At 39.0% G+C, this 16,005-nt stretch overlaps 1 protein-coding gene across 1 annotated transcript; it reads left to right on the top strand.

Moving 5' to 3' along the window:
* The first annotated feature begins 916 nt into the window (after positions 1-916).
* Ndufb3l1 (NADH:ubiquinone oxidoreductase subunit B3 like 1) lies at positions 917-1,686 on the top strand. Its single transcript, XM_039108525.2, has one exon. The coding sequence runs from the start codon at positions 1,324-1,326 to the stop codon at positions 1,624-1,626; it is 303 nt and encodes a 100-aa protein (XP_038964453.1). The 5' UTR covers positions 917-1,323; the 3' UTR covers positions 1,627-1,686.
* The last annotated feature ends 14,319 nt before the right edge of the window (positions 1,687-16,005 follow it).

Genomic DNA, 16,005 nt, shown 5'->3' on the forward strand with positions numbered 1-16,005 from the left:
CTTTAAAAGGGGAACAAGAATACCCTTGGCAAGGAATAGAGAGGCAAAGATTAAAACAGACACAGAAGGAACACCATTCAGAGCCTGCCCCACATGTGGCCCATACATATACAGCCATCCAATTAGACAAGATGAATGCAGCAAAAAAGTGCAGGCCGACAGGAGCCGGATGTATATCGCTCCTGAGAGACACAGCCAGAATACAGCAAATACAGGGGCGAATGTCAGCAGCAAACCACTGAACTGAGAACGGGACCCCTGTTGAAGGAATCAGAGAAAGAAGTGGAAGAGCTTGAAGGAGCTCGATACCCCTTATGAACAACAATGCCAATCAACCAGAGCTTCCAGGGACTAAGCCACTACCTAAAGACTATACATGGACTGACCCTGGACTCTGACCTCATAGGTAGCAATGAATATTCTAGTAAGATCACCAGTGGAAGGGGAAGCCCTGGGTCCTGCTAAGACTGAACCCCCAGTGAACGTGAGTGTTGGGTGGAGGGCAGTAATGGGGGGAGGGTGGGGAGGGGAACACCCATAAAGAAGGGGAGGGGGAGGGATTAGGGGGATGTTTGCCTGGAAACCGTTTGCCTGGAAACCGGGGAAAGGGAATAACACTCGAAATGTAAATAAGAAACACTCAAGTTAATAAAAAAAAAAAAGAAAATGTGGTACATCTACATAATGGAGTACTAGTCAGCTTTTAAAAACAATGACTTCATGAAATCCATAGGCAAATGGATGGAACTAGAAAATATCATCCTGAGTGAGGTAACCCAATCACAAAAACAAACAAACAAAAAACCCAAAAAATCCCCACCCACAGTATGAACTCACTGATGAGTGGATATTAGTGCAACAGCTCAGATTACCCAAGAAGCAATCGACAGACCACATGAAGCTCAAGAAGAAGGAAGAACAAAGTGTGGATGCTTCAGTCCTTCTCAGAAGGGGGAACAAAAATATTCATAGGAGGAAATATGGAGACAAAATTTGGAGCAGAGACTGAAGAAATGGCCATTCAGAGCCTGCCTTACCTGGGGATTCAGCCCATATACAGATAGTCACCAAACCCAGTCACTATTGCTGATGCCAAGAAGTGCATGCTGACAGAAGCCTGATATAGCTGTCTCCTGAGAGGCTCAGCCAGAGCCTGACAATTGCAGAGGCTCATGCTAGCGGCAAACCACTGAACTGAGAACGAGTTCACTATTGGAGGAGTTAGAGAAAGGATCAAAGAAGTCGAAGGGGTTGGGACCCCATAAGAAGAACAATACTGAGGTTGAATATTGAGTGTCCTGGGAGGTCAGATTGCAGTCAGACATGGCTGCTGGACATGGTCACGAACATGGACATGGTCATGGTAAAATGGAACTTCCAGATTACAGACAGTGGAAAATTGAAGGGACGCCATTAGAAGCGATGCAGAAGAAGTTTGCTGCACAAGGGCTGAGAGATCCATGGGCTCACAATGAGGCTTGGAGATATATGGGTGGCTTTGCAAGCAATGTTATCTTCACGAGCGTAATAGTAAAAGGATTCAAATGGGGGTTTGCTGTGTTTGTGGTAGCTTTAGGGGCTGAATATTTTCTGACTTCCCAGAATGAGTGTAAGAAGCATCACTGAAGACAGCACCTTGTGATATCTTCCATGAAAATAAGATTCTTTCACCATAGCATCCTTGGCTGTATGTCTGTCCTTGAAAGAATATTAGTATGGTTTAATAAAGCAAGAAAAACTGAAAAAAAAAGAACAATACCAACCAACCAGAACTCCCAGGGACTAAACCATTACCTAAAGAGTACACATGGATAGACCCATGGCTCCAGCTGCATATGCAGCAGAGGATGGCCTTGTTGGGCACCAAAGGGAGGAGAAGCCCTTGTTCCTGCAATGGATAGAACCCCCCTGGTGTAGGGCACTGTTAGGGCAAGGACCTGGGAATGGGTTGGATGGGGCAAAGGGGATAACATTTGAAATGTAAATTAAAAAGCCAATAAAAATGTGAAAAAAAATGTCAAAAAAAAAAAAGGAATATCAGTTCTATTTTCTGAGAATTCAAGTCTCCATGGTGCCTATTAGGGTTGTGAGATTCTTGTGTCTCTCAGATTGTAGTACCATGAATCCATGTTCAAATGAATATAGATCTAAAATTAGTTTCTCAGCACAGCTCTGACACATCACCCTTGCCCTTAAGCACCAATTTTAATCAAAATTGATAAAAAGGAAGTAGTGAGCAAAGAGTGCAGGGTATAAAGTGCAGGGTATGGATTGAAGCTGTAAATTTAAATTTCTGAAAACCTATTTTTAAAGATGAATCTTAAATGCTTTAACCTTTGAAGCCCTCCACCCACCAGAGGTAGTGGAAAGGAAAGGATATGGGGGAAGTCGACCTATCTATAAATGTATCTTGGAGCAACTCCTGTCTGTGTTTGGAAATCAGCAGTTCAGTTCACAGGTTGGCAACCAGCAGCAGCTTGATCCACTCAAAAACACTTCATGGATACACCAGCAGTCCAGTTGGGTAAAGTGGGTAAGCAACAGCGGTGACTCAACCTAACAGATAGCCAGATCTCAGCTTTGGCTTGTGTCAACAGAACGGACCAACAGGAACACCAGAAATGCTCAGTGTGCCTCTCTCAGGGAAGCAAAGATCAGCAAAGATGTGACCCACAAGCATTGAACAACTAGCTGTACCAGTAACTCAAGCTTTGTCTCCAGCACTCTGCAGAGTCCTATTTATACCCTCAAAACATCATGCATCCTCCACAGGTCTAGCCTCACTATGTGTATCTAATCAACCCAAGTTCATAAAGCAGCACAAAATTGCACTAAAACACCAGAATTATTTGTGTTTCTTTCTATAAAGTTCTGACAAATTTAGCTCAACTATGCAATGTAAAGTGGACCAATACATGTGTGTCCTTAGCAAAGAAAGCATCATCACATGTCCTTTCACATGCTTGCTTTAGCAGAGCATCCTCTCTCCTGTGTCTACTTCAGCAAAATAAAATGTTCCTCAATGAGTCGGCCTTAGTCTTTCACACCTGAATCCACTTTAATGGAACTAAACATTCCTTCATATGTTTGTCTCAGCAAAACACCATCCAAGAGACTTTCCAGAGAACCCTTAAATTTCCACTTCGTTGCAGTTTTGCCATTGTAATGCACAGAAGACACTGTTAAATTGTGTACATTGGTTTTGTCTGTAACAACTATATACCAAGCAAGCAATTGAAGTAATGGAAAGATAACAACCATGAAAGAACTAGATTCTTAGGGGCTGGGGGTTTAGCTCAGTGGTAGAGCACTTGCCTAGAAAGTGCAAGGCCCTGGAAAAAAATTTTAAAAAAAGGAACTAGATTCTTTATAAAGAGAAAAAATAGATTTTAGAAGACATCTCAAAATAATACTTAAAACCAAAGTAGATGAAATATTTGTAGTACGGTGTATCTCATTACCTACAGGATATTCCTGAAAACAATATTCTTTATTGTGTATGTGTTTGCATATGTGCATATGCCTGCCATAGTAGAAGGTTGTTCAGAGAACAACCTAGGGAAACTGATTAAGTGAGCTCTGGGTATCAAACTCAGGAGGTAAGACTTGGAGGCAAATGCCTCAGCCTCTTAGCACAAGTCAGTTAGTATATTGTAAGAAATTTGAATACTTTGACTTTGACGTTGGCATATACTTACATTGAGGATATAGAAGAGAATATTATTAGTAATGTATTTTGTGAGTTGTTACAGGGAATTTTCTTATTTATACTATTATGAAAAAATTTTCCCCCACTCTCATCTTTCTTTAGAGAAGGTCAGTAATTTTATTTCCTTTTTCTTTTTCTTTTGCTTGTCATAGGATATAATTAGTTACTTCTCATTCAAATATTCACTTCAAGCACATGCCTGCAAGAAACTTCTGTCTGGATCAACTAGGCATGCCTTGGCCTTGTAGATGGTCTATAAATTGAATTCAGGTATATTCAATCATTTTCAGGTGTGTCTATTTACCCAATACTATAGGCAATAGGAATTGAATGTGTTTCTTTAGAAACAAAGGAGACACTTTATGTTACTCAAGACACAAGAATGAGCATTTCCTTACATTTGGTAATTTTGGTAGCACACAGCTGTACTAACCAAGGGATTTGCATAACGCTCCCTAGGGTTCACCTCTCCTTGCAAATCCAAGACAAAAGCAAGCCCCTCTTTCTTCCTTGAATATTCAGGACTCTTCATATCAAGTCCTCAGAATGAGGTGCTCTCCTCAGTTCCTGGGGATACTTGTGTTCTGGGTCCATGGCAAGTAAAGAATCAAAGATAAAGGAGAATGTGGGGGATGGGATTTCTGGGGCCCTGCTAATCCACATGCAGAAGCAGGTTCTATTCATATCTAAGTTTACCAGTTTTCCAAGCCAGTTATTTGTCGGGGTCCAGTCTTGGCACAGGATTGGAGTTCTCAACTGGAAGAAGGGATAGCTGGAAGGCACATAATAAATATACACAGATTACTTTTTGGGTACAAACTGACAGGCAATTTCAAGGCTTAAAATCTCTCTCTCTCTCTCTCTCTCTCTCTCTCTCTCTCTCTCTCTCTCTCTGTCTCCCTCTCCCTCTCTTGCTCACTTGCAGCTTGAGGCTGAACACATTCTGCGTTCACTTGTGCAGTCTGCTTTTTTCTGTTGTGCTTTTCTTTTCTCGAACTCGCACACTCATGCACACCTCTGTTCGTTTCCCTTTCATTTTCATGTACACTCTTCATACATATCTCACATGTGTCTCACTCACACCACGTGTACTCTCCTTTCACTCATGCACACAATCTTCATACACACTTCACGTCCTCTCTTCACTCACTCTTCACATGCACTTCTCATGCTCTCTCGCTATCACATTCACTCTCACATTCCCTCTCAGATTTGTTCTCACATCCATTCCCTCATGCACTCTCTCATTCACTCTTCACATGCTCTCTACTCTTTCTCTTGCCCAAGTCTTTTATTGATAATCCAAAAGCAGGTAGAAAAAAAGACATTGTATAATCATTGCCAAATCAAATTCAAAAGAATAACCACATTCCACAAAGAACTAAGAATTACGATATTTTCCCTCAAAATTTCAAGCTTCCCCTATTCCCAAGCCTGTGGCCAAAATAATAATAATTGCAAACTTATCATTATTTAAACTTTAACTTTTGACTTATTATACTTCACAGCTCAAAGCTCCGAAGTCACCTACTTGCATTTTCATGTGAATCTCTAAGGATAAATGACATAGACAAAGCTGCCAGGGAGTGGCCAGAAAGAATCAAGTTAACCCATAACTCAATAGTTCTGCTAGCTTTCTGTTCCGTACACATAATGACTCTCATAAGAGTCCAACTATTTTGCCTTAGTTTTACTAGTATATGATTTTATATATTCTATACTTTCTTATCTAGGAACAGCTCTCAAATGTTATATAAAACTTATTTCCTAATTTCAATAACATTTTCCTTTCCTAAGATCCCAATGTTGGCTCTAATTCATTTTCTAATAATTTCTTTAAAGTTTCTTTACAGGTCAAGCATTAATCTGGTACTACTATTGTGCAGTTATTACATTGTTTCCAAGATGAGCCATTAGGGCTGTGCTGTGCTGTGCCCCTATGCCTCAATTTCCAATTCTTTTTTTTTCTTTTCTTTTTTTCAGAGCTGGGGACCGAACCCAGGGCCTTGCGCTTGCTAGGCAAGCGCTCTACCACTGAGCTAAATCCCCAACCCTAATTTCCAATTCTTTAAGAATCATTACATCAAGGAACATCTAGTTTCACAGAATTCACCAGAGCAGAAGGAAAACAATAAGAAACTCAGATATAGTAGAATAATTTTGCACACCAAGGCCAAATGAAAGACTGTCACGCACAAATGAAATCTATACAGCTGTTGTCCAGGGCTAAGTTTAGGAGAAATGGGAAAAAAAACTGTTTTTACAACGATCTGCTGCCAGCTACTGAGATGTCTCCATACAGGCCTAATTCAGGCAGTCTCTTATTTCAGATAGGGTGTCCTCTGGAGGGATGCCTCTCCTGCTTCTCAGGGTTGCAGACACCACCCAACTTTATCAGGAGCTGCCTCTGGCTTCTTAGATGTCTCCATCCAGCCTACTGCTGGCAGTTCCTGTCATTGTATGCTGTCCCTAGGAAGTTATATCTCTGTAAGGTTTCAAGGGTGAACCTAAGCATTTGTGACTACTTTTACAACCCCAAAAACCATTATTCCAGATGACTCCTAGTTTTCATGCTTTCTCTACATAGGTATTTTATATAGAACACTTGTGAAATATGACTAAAAGTCATGAACATAATAAGTAGGAAATAAATAAAAGAAGGAAAAAGCATTTGAAAATATCATTTTGTTTCTGTATACTCTTTCATTTCTCTAATTATCAGTGGAGATATTTTGATGACCCAGGGTGCACTGTTTAATCCTGTCCTCCTGGAGAATCAGTTTCCATTTCCTTCAGGTCTAGATAAGAGTCTCCTGCATAAGGATCACACACACTTCAATTGATAGCTTCAGAGGTCAAGGAGTCTTAGATTTAGTGGTAGTGGGTCAGGCACAGATTTCACACTGAAATCAGTAGAGTAGTGGCTGAGGATGTGGGTGTGAATTACGGTCAGCAACTTCTAGAGTATTCTCCATAATGATACAACCCAGAACAAAATCCACCCAGATGGTGATGCCCAACTACCACATGTGCTGGTTATCTGAAAAACAAATTTTCTGTACTGGGATAGAAAGAATAAAAGGAGTAGAGCTAAAGAACTCAGAATAGTTTATAGCTAATACCTTAGAGGGATGTTAGTTGAGGTGGTGTTCTCCAGCACAGGTAACAAATGTCTGCTCTGAGACTTTTAGTATAATGTAAGCAACATGGTAAGGAATAAAAAAGAGCACTGAATGGTAATACTATCATTTCCCTGTAGGCCTTGTAAACATGAATAGATGATTCTCACAAGAAAAAAAAATTCACATATTACAGTATGACCCTGACCTATGTCACTTAATGTCACTTTTAAGTCCTTATATTATTTTTATTTGGAGTTATTTTCCTTTGGAGACAATATTTGTCTACACACTTGCATCAGGGAAATATTTGATATTGCTAAGATGTTTCTGTGACTCATCATTTCCAACTTCTTTTAGCACAGGTCCTTCCCCAGTACAGGAAAAGGATTCCCACACTACAGAACATGGGCTAGTGGCACTACTCATTTTGTCTGTTTTTTTGTTTTACATCTTGTGGGAGAACTTTGTAAAGACAAACATACACTAACAATGGAGTTTTCCTCTTTCTCCACATCCTTGCCAGCATCTACTTTCACCTCAGTTTTTTGTCTTAGCCATCCTGACTGGAATAAGGAAGAATCTGAAGGGTTTAATTTGCATTTCCCTAATGACTAAGGATGTTGAACATTTCTTTAGGTACTTCTCAGCCATTTGATATTCCACAGATGGCAATTCTTCATTTAGCTTTGTACCTCAAGTTTTTTTTTTTTTTTTATTAACTTGAGTATTTCTTATATACATTTCAAGTGTTATTCCCTTTCCCGGTTTCCGGACAAACATCACCCTCCCCCCTCCCCTTCCTTATGGGTGTTCCCCTCCCAAACCTCCCCCCATTGCCACCCTCCCCGCATAGTCTAGTTCACTGGGGGTTCAGTCTTAGCAGGACCCAGGGCTTCCCCTTCCACTGGTGCTCTTACTAGGATATTCATTGCTACCTATGGGGACAGAGTCCAGGGTCAGTCCATGTATAGTCTTTAGGTAGTGGCTTAGTCCCTGGAAGCTCTGGTTGCTTGACATTGTTGTACTTTTGGGGTCTCGAGCACCTTCAAGCTCTTCCAGTTCTTTCTCTGATTCCTTCAACGGGGGACCTATTCTCAGTTCAGTGGTTTGCTGCTGGCATTCGCCTCTGTATTTGCTGTATTCTGGCTGTGTCTCTCAGGAGCGATCTACATCCAGCTCCTGTCGGTCTGCACTTCTTTGCTTCATCCATCTTGTCTAATTGGGTGGCTGTATATGTATGGGCCACCTGTGGGGCAGGCTCTGAATGGGTGTTCCTTCAGTCTCTGTTTTAATCTTTGCCTCTCCCTTCCCTGCCAAGGGTATTCTTTTTCCTCATTTAAAGAAGGAGTGAAGCATTCACATTTTGATCATCTGTCTTGAGTTTCCTTTGTTCTAGGGATCTAGGGTAATTCAAGCATTTGGGCTAATAGCCACTTATCAATGAGTGCATACCATGTATGTCTTTCTGTGAGTGGGTTAGCTCACTCAGGATGATATTTTCCAGTTCCAACCATTTGCCTACGAATTTCATAAACTCGTTGTTTTTGATAGCTGAGTAATATTCCATTGTGTAGATGTACCACATTTTCTGTATCCATTCCTCTGTTGAAGGGCATCTGGGTTCTTTCCAGTTTCTGGCTATTATAAATAAGGCTGCGATGAACATAGTGGAGCACGTGTCTCTTTTATATGTTGAGGCATCTTTTGGGTATATGCCCAAGAGATGTACCTCAAGTTTTAATAAGGTTATTTGGCTCTCTGGAGTCTAAGTCATGACTTCTTTGCATATATTGGATATTAGCCCTCTATCAGATGTAGGATTGGTAAAGATCTTTTCTCAATCTGTTGTTTGCCATTTTCTTCTAATGATAGTGTTGCTTTGCAATTCTATGAGGTCCCATTTGCTGATTCTTGATCTTAGAGAATAACCCATTGGGGTTCTGTTCAGGAAATTTCCCTCAGTGCCCACGTGCTCCAGGTTCTTCCCCACTCTTTCTTCAATTAGTTTGAGTGCATCTGATTTTGTGGGGAGGCCCATGATCTACCTGGACTTGAGCGTTGTACAAGGTGATAAGAATACATTGACTTATATTCTTCTACATGCTAACCTCCAGTTGAATCAGTAACACTTGTTGAAAATGCTATCTTTTTTCCACTGGATGGTCTTAGCTTCTTTGTCAAATATCAAGTGATGATGGGTTTTCAATTCTATTCCACTGATCTACCTGCCTGTCTCTGTCTGTGCACCAATACCACACAGTTTTTTATCACTATTGCTCTGTAATGCACCTGGAGGTCAGGGATAGTGATTCCTCCAGAAGTTCTTTTGTTTTTGAGGAGTATTTCGCTATCTTTTTTTTTTTTTGCTATTCCCAGTGAATTAACAAATTGTTCTTTTTAAATCAATGATGAATTGAGTTGGAAATTTGATGGAGATTGCTTTGAATCTGTAGATTGCTTTCTGCAATAGGGCCATTTTTTACTTTATTAATCCTTGTAATCCATGTGCATGGGAGATCTTTCCATCCTCTGAGATCTTCTTCAATGTTTTTCTTCAGAGACTTGAAGTTGATCTTGTCATACAGATCTTCCACTTTCTTGGTTAGAGTCACAGTTGGGGTATTTTGTGTTATTTGGGACCATTGTGAAGAGTGCCATTTCCCTAATTTTGTTCACAGCCTGTTTATCCTTTGAGTATGGGAAGTCTACTGATTTGTTTGAGTTAAGTTTATATCCTGCCACGTTGCTGAAGTTGTTTATCAACTGTAGGAGTTCCCTGGTGGAATCTGTGGGATCGTTTAAGTATACTATCATATCTTCTGGACATAGTGATATTTTAGCTTCTTCATTTCCAATTTGTATCCTTTGACCTCCTTTTGTTTTCTGACTGCTCTGGCTAGGACTTTGAATATTATATTGAATAGGAAGAAAGAGTGGGCAGCTTTCTCTAGTCCCTTAATTTAGTGGGATTGCTTCAAGTTTCTCCCCATTTAGTTTGATGTTGGTTACTGGTTTGCTTTGTATTGCTTTTACTATGTGTAGATATGAGCCTTAAATTACTGATCTTTCGAAGATTTTTAACATGAAGGGGTGTTAAATTTTGTCACATACTTTCTCAGCATCTAATGAGATGATCATGTTGTATTTTTTTTCCTTTGAGTTTGTTTACATAGTGGATTATGTGATGGATTTCCTTATATTAAACCATCCTTGTATCCCTGGGATGAAGCCTACTTGATCATGATGGATGATCTTTTTAATGTGTTCTTTGATTCAATTTGTGAGAATTTTATTGAGTATTTTTGCACCAATAAAGGCAAATTGGTCTGAAGTTCTCTTTCTTTGTTGAGTCTTTGTGTGGTTTAAGTATAAGCATATTGTGGCTTCAGAGAAAGAATTGGTAGTGCCTCTTCTATTTCTTTTTATAGAAAAATTTGGACAATGTTGGTATGAAATCTTCTATGAAGGTCTGATAGAGTTCTGCACTAAACCACGTGGTCCTGGGCTATTTTTGGTTGACAGACTTTTAATAACTGCTTCTATTTCTGTAGAAGTTTGGAATGTCTATCTCATCCTGATTTAACCTGTTTACCTGGTATCTGCCTAGAAAAATTTTCCATTTCATCCAGCTTTTCCACTTTTGTTGAATATAGGCTTTTGTAGTAGGATCTGATAATTTTTAGAATTTCCTCAGATAATGTTCTTATATCCATCTTTTCATTTCTAATTTTGTTATTCTGGATACTTTCTGTGCTCTCTGGTTACTCTGTTTAAGAGTTCGTCTATCTTGCTGATTTTCTCAAATAACTAACTCCTGGGTTTGTTTATTCTTTGTATATTTCTTTTGATTCTACTAGGTTGATTTCAGCACAGACTTTGATATTTTTCCTGCTGTCTATTCCTCTTGGGTGTATTTGCTTCTTTTTTGTTCTAGAGCTCTAAAATATCTTTAATTCCTTTCTGTATTTCTTCCTTCACCAAGTTATCATTGAGCAGAGCATTGTTCAAAGTCCATGTATATATGGACTTTCTGTCATTTTCATTGTTATTGAAAACCATCCTTATTCAATGGTGATCTGATAGGATGCATGGGATTATTTCAATCTTCTTGTGTCATTTGAGGTCTATTTTGTGATCTATTATATGGGCAATTTTTGAGATGGTACCGTGAGGTACTGAGAAGAAGGTATATTCTTTTGTTTTAGGATGAAATGTTCTATAGATATCGATTAAATCCATTAAGTCATAACTTCTGTTAACTATGTGTCTCTGTTCAGTTTCTGTTTATATGCTCTGTCCATTGATGAAATTGGGGTGTTGATGTCTCCCACTATTATTGTGTGAGGTGCACTGTATCCTTTGAGCTTTAGTAAGGTTTCTTTTATGATTATATGTGTCCTTGCATTTGGAGCATAGACATTCAAAATTGGGAGTTAATCTTTGTGGATTTTTCCTTTGATGAATATGACATATCCTTCCTTACCTTTTTTTATGACTTTTAATTGAATCTCGATTTTATTTGATATTAGAACCCAGCTTGCTTCTTCAGACCATTTGCTTGGATATTGGTTTTCAAGCCTTTTATTGTGAGGTAGTGTCTGTCTTTCTCTCTGAGGTGTGTTTCCTGTATGCAGCAAAATTCTGGGTCCTCTTTATGTATACAATATATTAGTCTATGTTTTTTTTTTAATTGGGGATTGAGTTCATTGCTGTTAAGAGATATTAAGGAATATTGCCTTTTGTTTCCTGTTATTTTTTTTAGAGGTGGAATTATGTTTGTTTGGCTGTCTTCTTTTGTGTTTGTTACAAGAAGATTACTTTCTTGCTTTTTCTATGATGTAGTTTCCCTCCTTGTTTTGGGGTTTTCCATCTATTATCCTTTGTAGGGCTGTCTTTGTGGAAAGATACTGTGTAAACTTGGTTTTATTAAGGGGGATGCCAATGCTAACTCCATCTTAAAATTAACCAATGAGGGACAAGAGAGGAGTAGCTTTGCAGGAAGTAGAAGAAGTTCTTAGTCAACAACAGACATAGAGCATGACTAATTGTTGACTCTTTACATTATTGCTACCTCCTATGCACCCACAACTCTCCTTTGGCAAAATGGAACATTAATGTGACTTCATCTTTCTTCATCTCTAAAGAAAGTTGTAATACCCTACTATGAAGCTGTTGCTATGTTAATACAGAAAATCATGAAAGTATTTTGGGGAAGAATCTTATGAAATATTTCTTATTCCAAACAGCAATTAAATTGGTTATTGTAGAATACTGATAGTTGACTTACTGTATGTGCAAATTTTTTATGTAAAATTGATAATCGTTATCCAAAAGATAAATTATAACAATTTTTCTCTATGCATGATTTTGTGTTTCCTATAAATTTACTCATGCAGCCCATATAAAATGTGCTTACTATATTTACAGATCATTCATCTAAAGGGAATGAAATATATGTAATTAGATCACATGTTCATTCTCTTGAGTTTATCTTTGCTTCAGCAAGAACAATTGAACTATGTTCTATAGCTGCTGTTTTTGAAATTCTAAGAATCAGTATTTCTATTTGTACACTGATAACCAATACATAGCTTATGGTTTGCAATTGCTTTAAATTGTTCCCTTTTTAGATACTGCTACTTCTCAAATTTTGCAACTATTCATGTAAATGCATCTTAATTTAAGATAGCATACTGTTCCTTTTACTTCATAGGACATTTAAAGCCGATACTGTACTGTCCAGATCCCTTAGTGAGGACAATGCTACAGCAGATTTGTAAACCAGGCATATTATAAGCTTTACACAGGAACAATTAGCCATTCAATCTTATTCTTCACATCACTTGAGACGACAATTTGGTATTTCTAGGGAATGTGAAAGTCAAATTGGAAAGACTTGTCCTGAATGTTCTCAGTTTCTCTGTATCACATAATGGTGTTAATACTCAAGGACCTATACCTTATAAATTTTGGCAAATGGATATTACTCATATATCTGATTTAAAAAACATTAAAATATTTATTTGTGACTATTGTTACATTCTCAGACTTTCTAGTTCATGTGCTTTAACAGGAAAAGCAACTAATACCGTAATTAGTCATTTCTTATGTTGCTTCTCTATGTTTGGTGTTCCAAATCAGATTAAAACAGATAGTGAATCTGACAGTTGTAGTCAAGCATTTGAGATGTTTTGTGAACAATTTAATATTAACCATATTACTGTAATCCTTTATAATTCTCAATGACAAGGTATTGTATAATTTATAAACAATATCTTCATAAAATAAAAAACGGTGAGTTAGATCCCTGTATACCACACAATTAAATCCCATTCTATTTATTTTAAAATTTTAAAATTTGGATGCCAAGGAACTCTGTGTTAAATATCTATGGCACTCTACAACTAGGTATACTTACGTCTAGATGAAGATCTGGATTTCAAACAAGTGTTAGTGAATGTGTTAAAGCTCCTAATGTTTTATTATTTGGCCATGTTAAAATTCTTCTTTTCACAGTATCTACTGTAAGTTGTATTGATTGCATTCCAATTGTGCTAGTGTATTGATATATGCCATTTCTGTTATGGTGGTCTATCAACTAGCTTTTGTTTTATTGCTTAGGAGTATCAAAGGACATTGACATTCTGAAAAAAGCTTCCAAGTCTGGGAAGCATTGAGTCAGGCTTTAAGCAGAAGCAAGAGGGTTGTGGGCTTGATTATTGCTGGCATACGAGTTTTAATTACATTATCAGCTACCAGTTGATAAGACACAAGAAGTTAAGACAACTACTTTTGTTAATCATTTAGCAAAACATGGTAATAGAGTTCTGGGTATTCAATAGCTTTTAGATAGGCATTTGGAACAACGGATTGATGCCATCGAATACTATTTAAATTATTAGAGAAGTAGTTCAGAGTTTAAGTGTAAGTAACCATCTCGAGTGTCATACTAAACACCAATATAATTATGTTCCTTCTAAAACTTACAATGACAGTCACTATAATTGGGAAAAAATTCAAAGATATTTGAAAGGTATTTGGCATAATTTTAACATCTGTCTGTATGTTTTAACTTTGCATAGTGAGATTATAAATTTAAAGAATGCTTCTCTGATGAGCTTTGATGCTGAAGATATTGCTGATAAAATTTTTCATGGCCTGAGGTCAATATGCCCTTCTTGGTCAAGGTTCAAGAATGTTATGTCTAACTTGATCATGCTATCCCTTCTTGTTCTGAAAATACTTTAATTTCTGCTCATTGTAATCAAACTTGCCTTTAGCAATGTCAATATGTTGGTGTCCAAACTACATGGCTTGAAATTAAGAACAGACCCCCTCCACTCCAGACAGCTATTAATTTGATAGGCTGGCAGTCAGAGACTTGTAAGTTCTGCACAGAGCCTTACCAACCTAAAACATCAGTGCACTGCTTTTGATAATGCATATTCCATGATTAGTAAGGAAGGCATTCTTCTCAGAACAACCTAAGACAGACACAGTCTTATTTATGAAATAAAAAGGGGAAGATGTGGAGAGATTTTAGGGACTGCTTGGCGGAAATTTGACATTGGGCTGGGATAGGGATGAAATCTTCAGGCAAGAATCTGATTGTAGACTAGAACACAGTAGACTTCACAAAATAATAAGACTTTGGGGAAGATCTGAGCACTGGAGCTGCAGGCCCCCCACGCTCCAGAAACTGCCCAGACCTGAAGGGACCTGATCAACAGTTCTCTGCACCCAAATCCCGTGGAGGGAGAGCTAAACCTTCAGAGAGGCAGACACGCCTGGAAAGTCAGAAGAGACTGCACTCTGTCCACATTTCTGACTCCAGAGGAAAACACCTAATGCCATCTGGGACCCTGGTGCACTGGGGCATCCTGGAAAAGGTGATTCAGGCCCTCCTGGTTGCTGCCCTCACAGAGAGCTCAAAAGCAACACCCCACGAGCAAACTTGAGCCGGGGGACCACAGGTAAGACCAACTTTTCTGCTCCAAGCGACCTGCCTGGTGGTCTCAGGAAACACAGAGGCAAAATTGCCCTGGGACTGGACACTTCCTGTTTTTAGCTGGAACCCCACCCTCGCTGATCCCAGCCCAGATCACTGCTCCCAATCCCCTTGAGAGAGAGAAAGCTCACCACCCTGACAGGTAGGCATTCCTGAGACTGCAGAGCAGAAGAGACCACCAATACTTCCCACCCCTGCCCACATTCCTGTCTTGGTTTCTGTTGTTTGTTTCCTGTGCTTGCCTCTAGCCATCAGGTTGTCTCTGGTGTTATCTTTTTTTTTTTTTTTTTTTTTTTTTTTTTTCTATTTCTGACACTGGCTTGACTGTGCTATAGGCCTGTGTGTCAGGAGTGTAAACCTGTTTTCCTGTTTTCTTTCAGCCAGTAATGGGAGCAGAGTGTTCTGCTTTCAGGTGTGAAGTCATTCCTGTCCACTGACTTTCAGCTGTCCCTGTGGGTGGGAACCACAAGGGACTTCCTCTACTTCTCCTGGGTCCCTGTGGGCAGGGGACCCAGATGGTGCTAGGTGTTTTCCTCTAGAGTCAGATATGTGGGCAGAGAGTAGTCTCCTCTGGATTCCCAAAGTGTTTGCCCTTCTGAAGTTCTATTTCTCTCTCCCATGGGATTTGGGTGCAGGGAGCTGCTTGACTGGTCCCATTCATATCTGGGCGCTGTCTGGACTGCAGGGCTCCTGCAGCTTGAATGCCCCTATCTTCCTGTGTCCAGAGGCCCTATACAGTTTCCTCTTGGGCCAGGGATGTGGGCAAAGGTGGGCAGAAGTGGCATTCTCCCCTGCCCTGCAGTCTCAGGATTTCCCACAGGTCTGGGCGATCAGCTCTCTCTCCCACATTGTTTGGGAGCAGGGAGCTGTGGGAATGTCTAATTTTTATTCTATTTGTACCTTAGCATAGCTTTTCTCAGCTACCTTTCTTATGTAAATTTGTTTTATTTTAATCTCGATTAAGAAGGAAACAGAAAAATGCAAACACTACAAAAATATATTTGTGATCTGATAATTGAAACAAAATTATATGGCATTCACATGTCCTTTGTAATTATGTTTTTCATTTTTAACACAAAATATTTTTTCAGAGACTTCACTTTATTATTTTCAGACTAATTACTATTCTCTATAAATATTAAGATCTGGTTTCTTTCATTTCTTTA

The sequence above is a fragment of the Rattus norvegicus genome, chromosome 4 (assembly GCF_036323735.1).
Source record: "Rattus norvegicus strain BN/NHsdMcwi chromosome 4, GRCr8, whole genome shotgun sequence".
Taxonomy (NCBI): domain Eukaryota; kingdom Metazoa; phylum Chordata; class Mammalia; order Rodentia; family Muridae; genus Rattus; species Rattus norvegicus.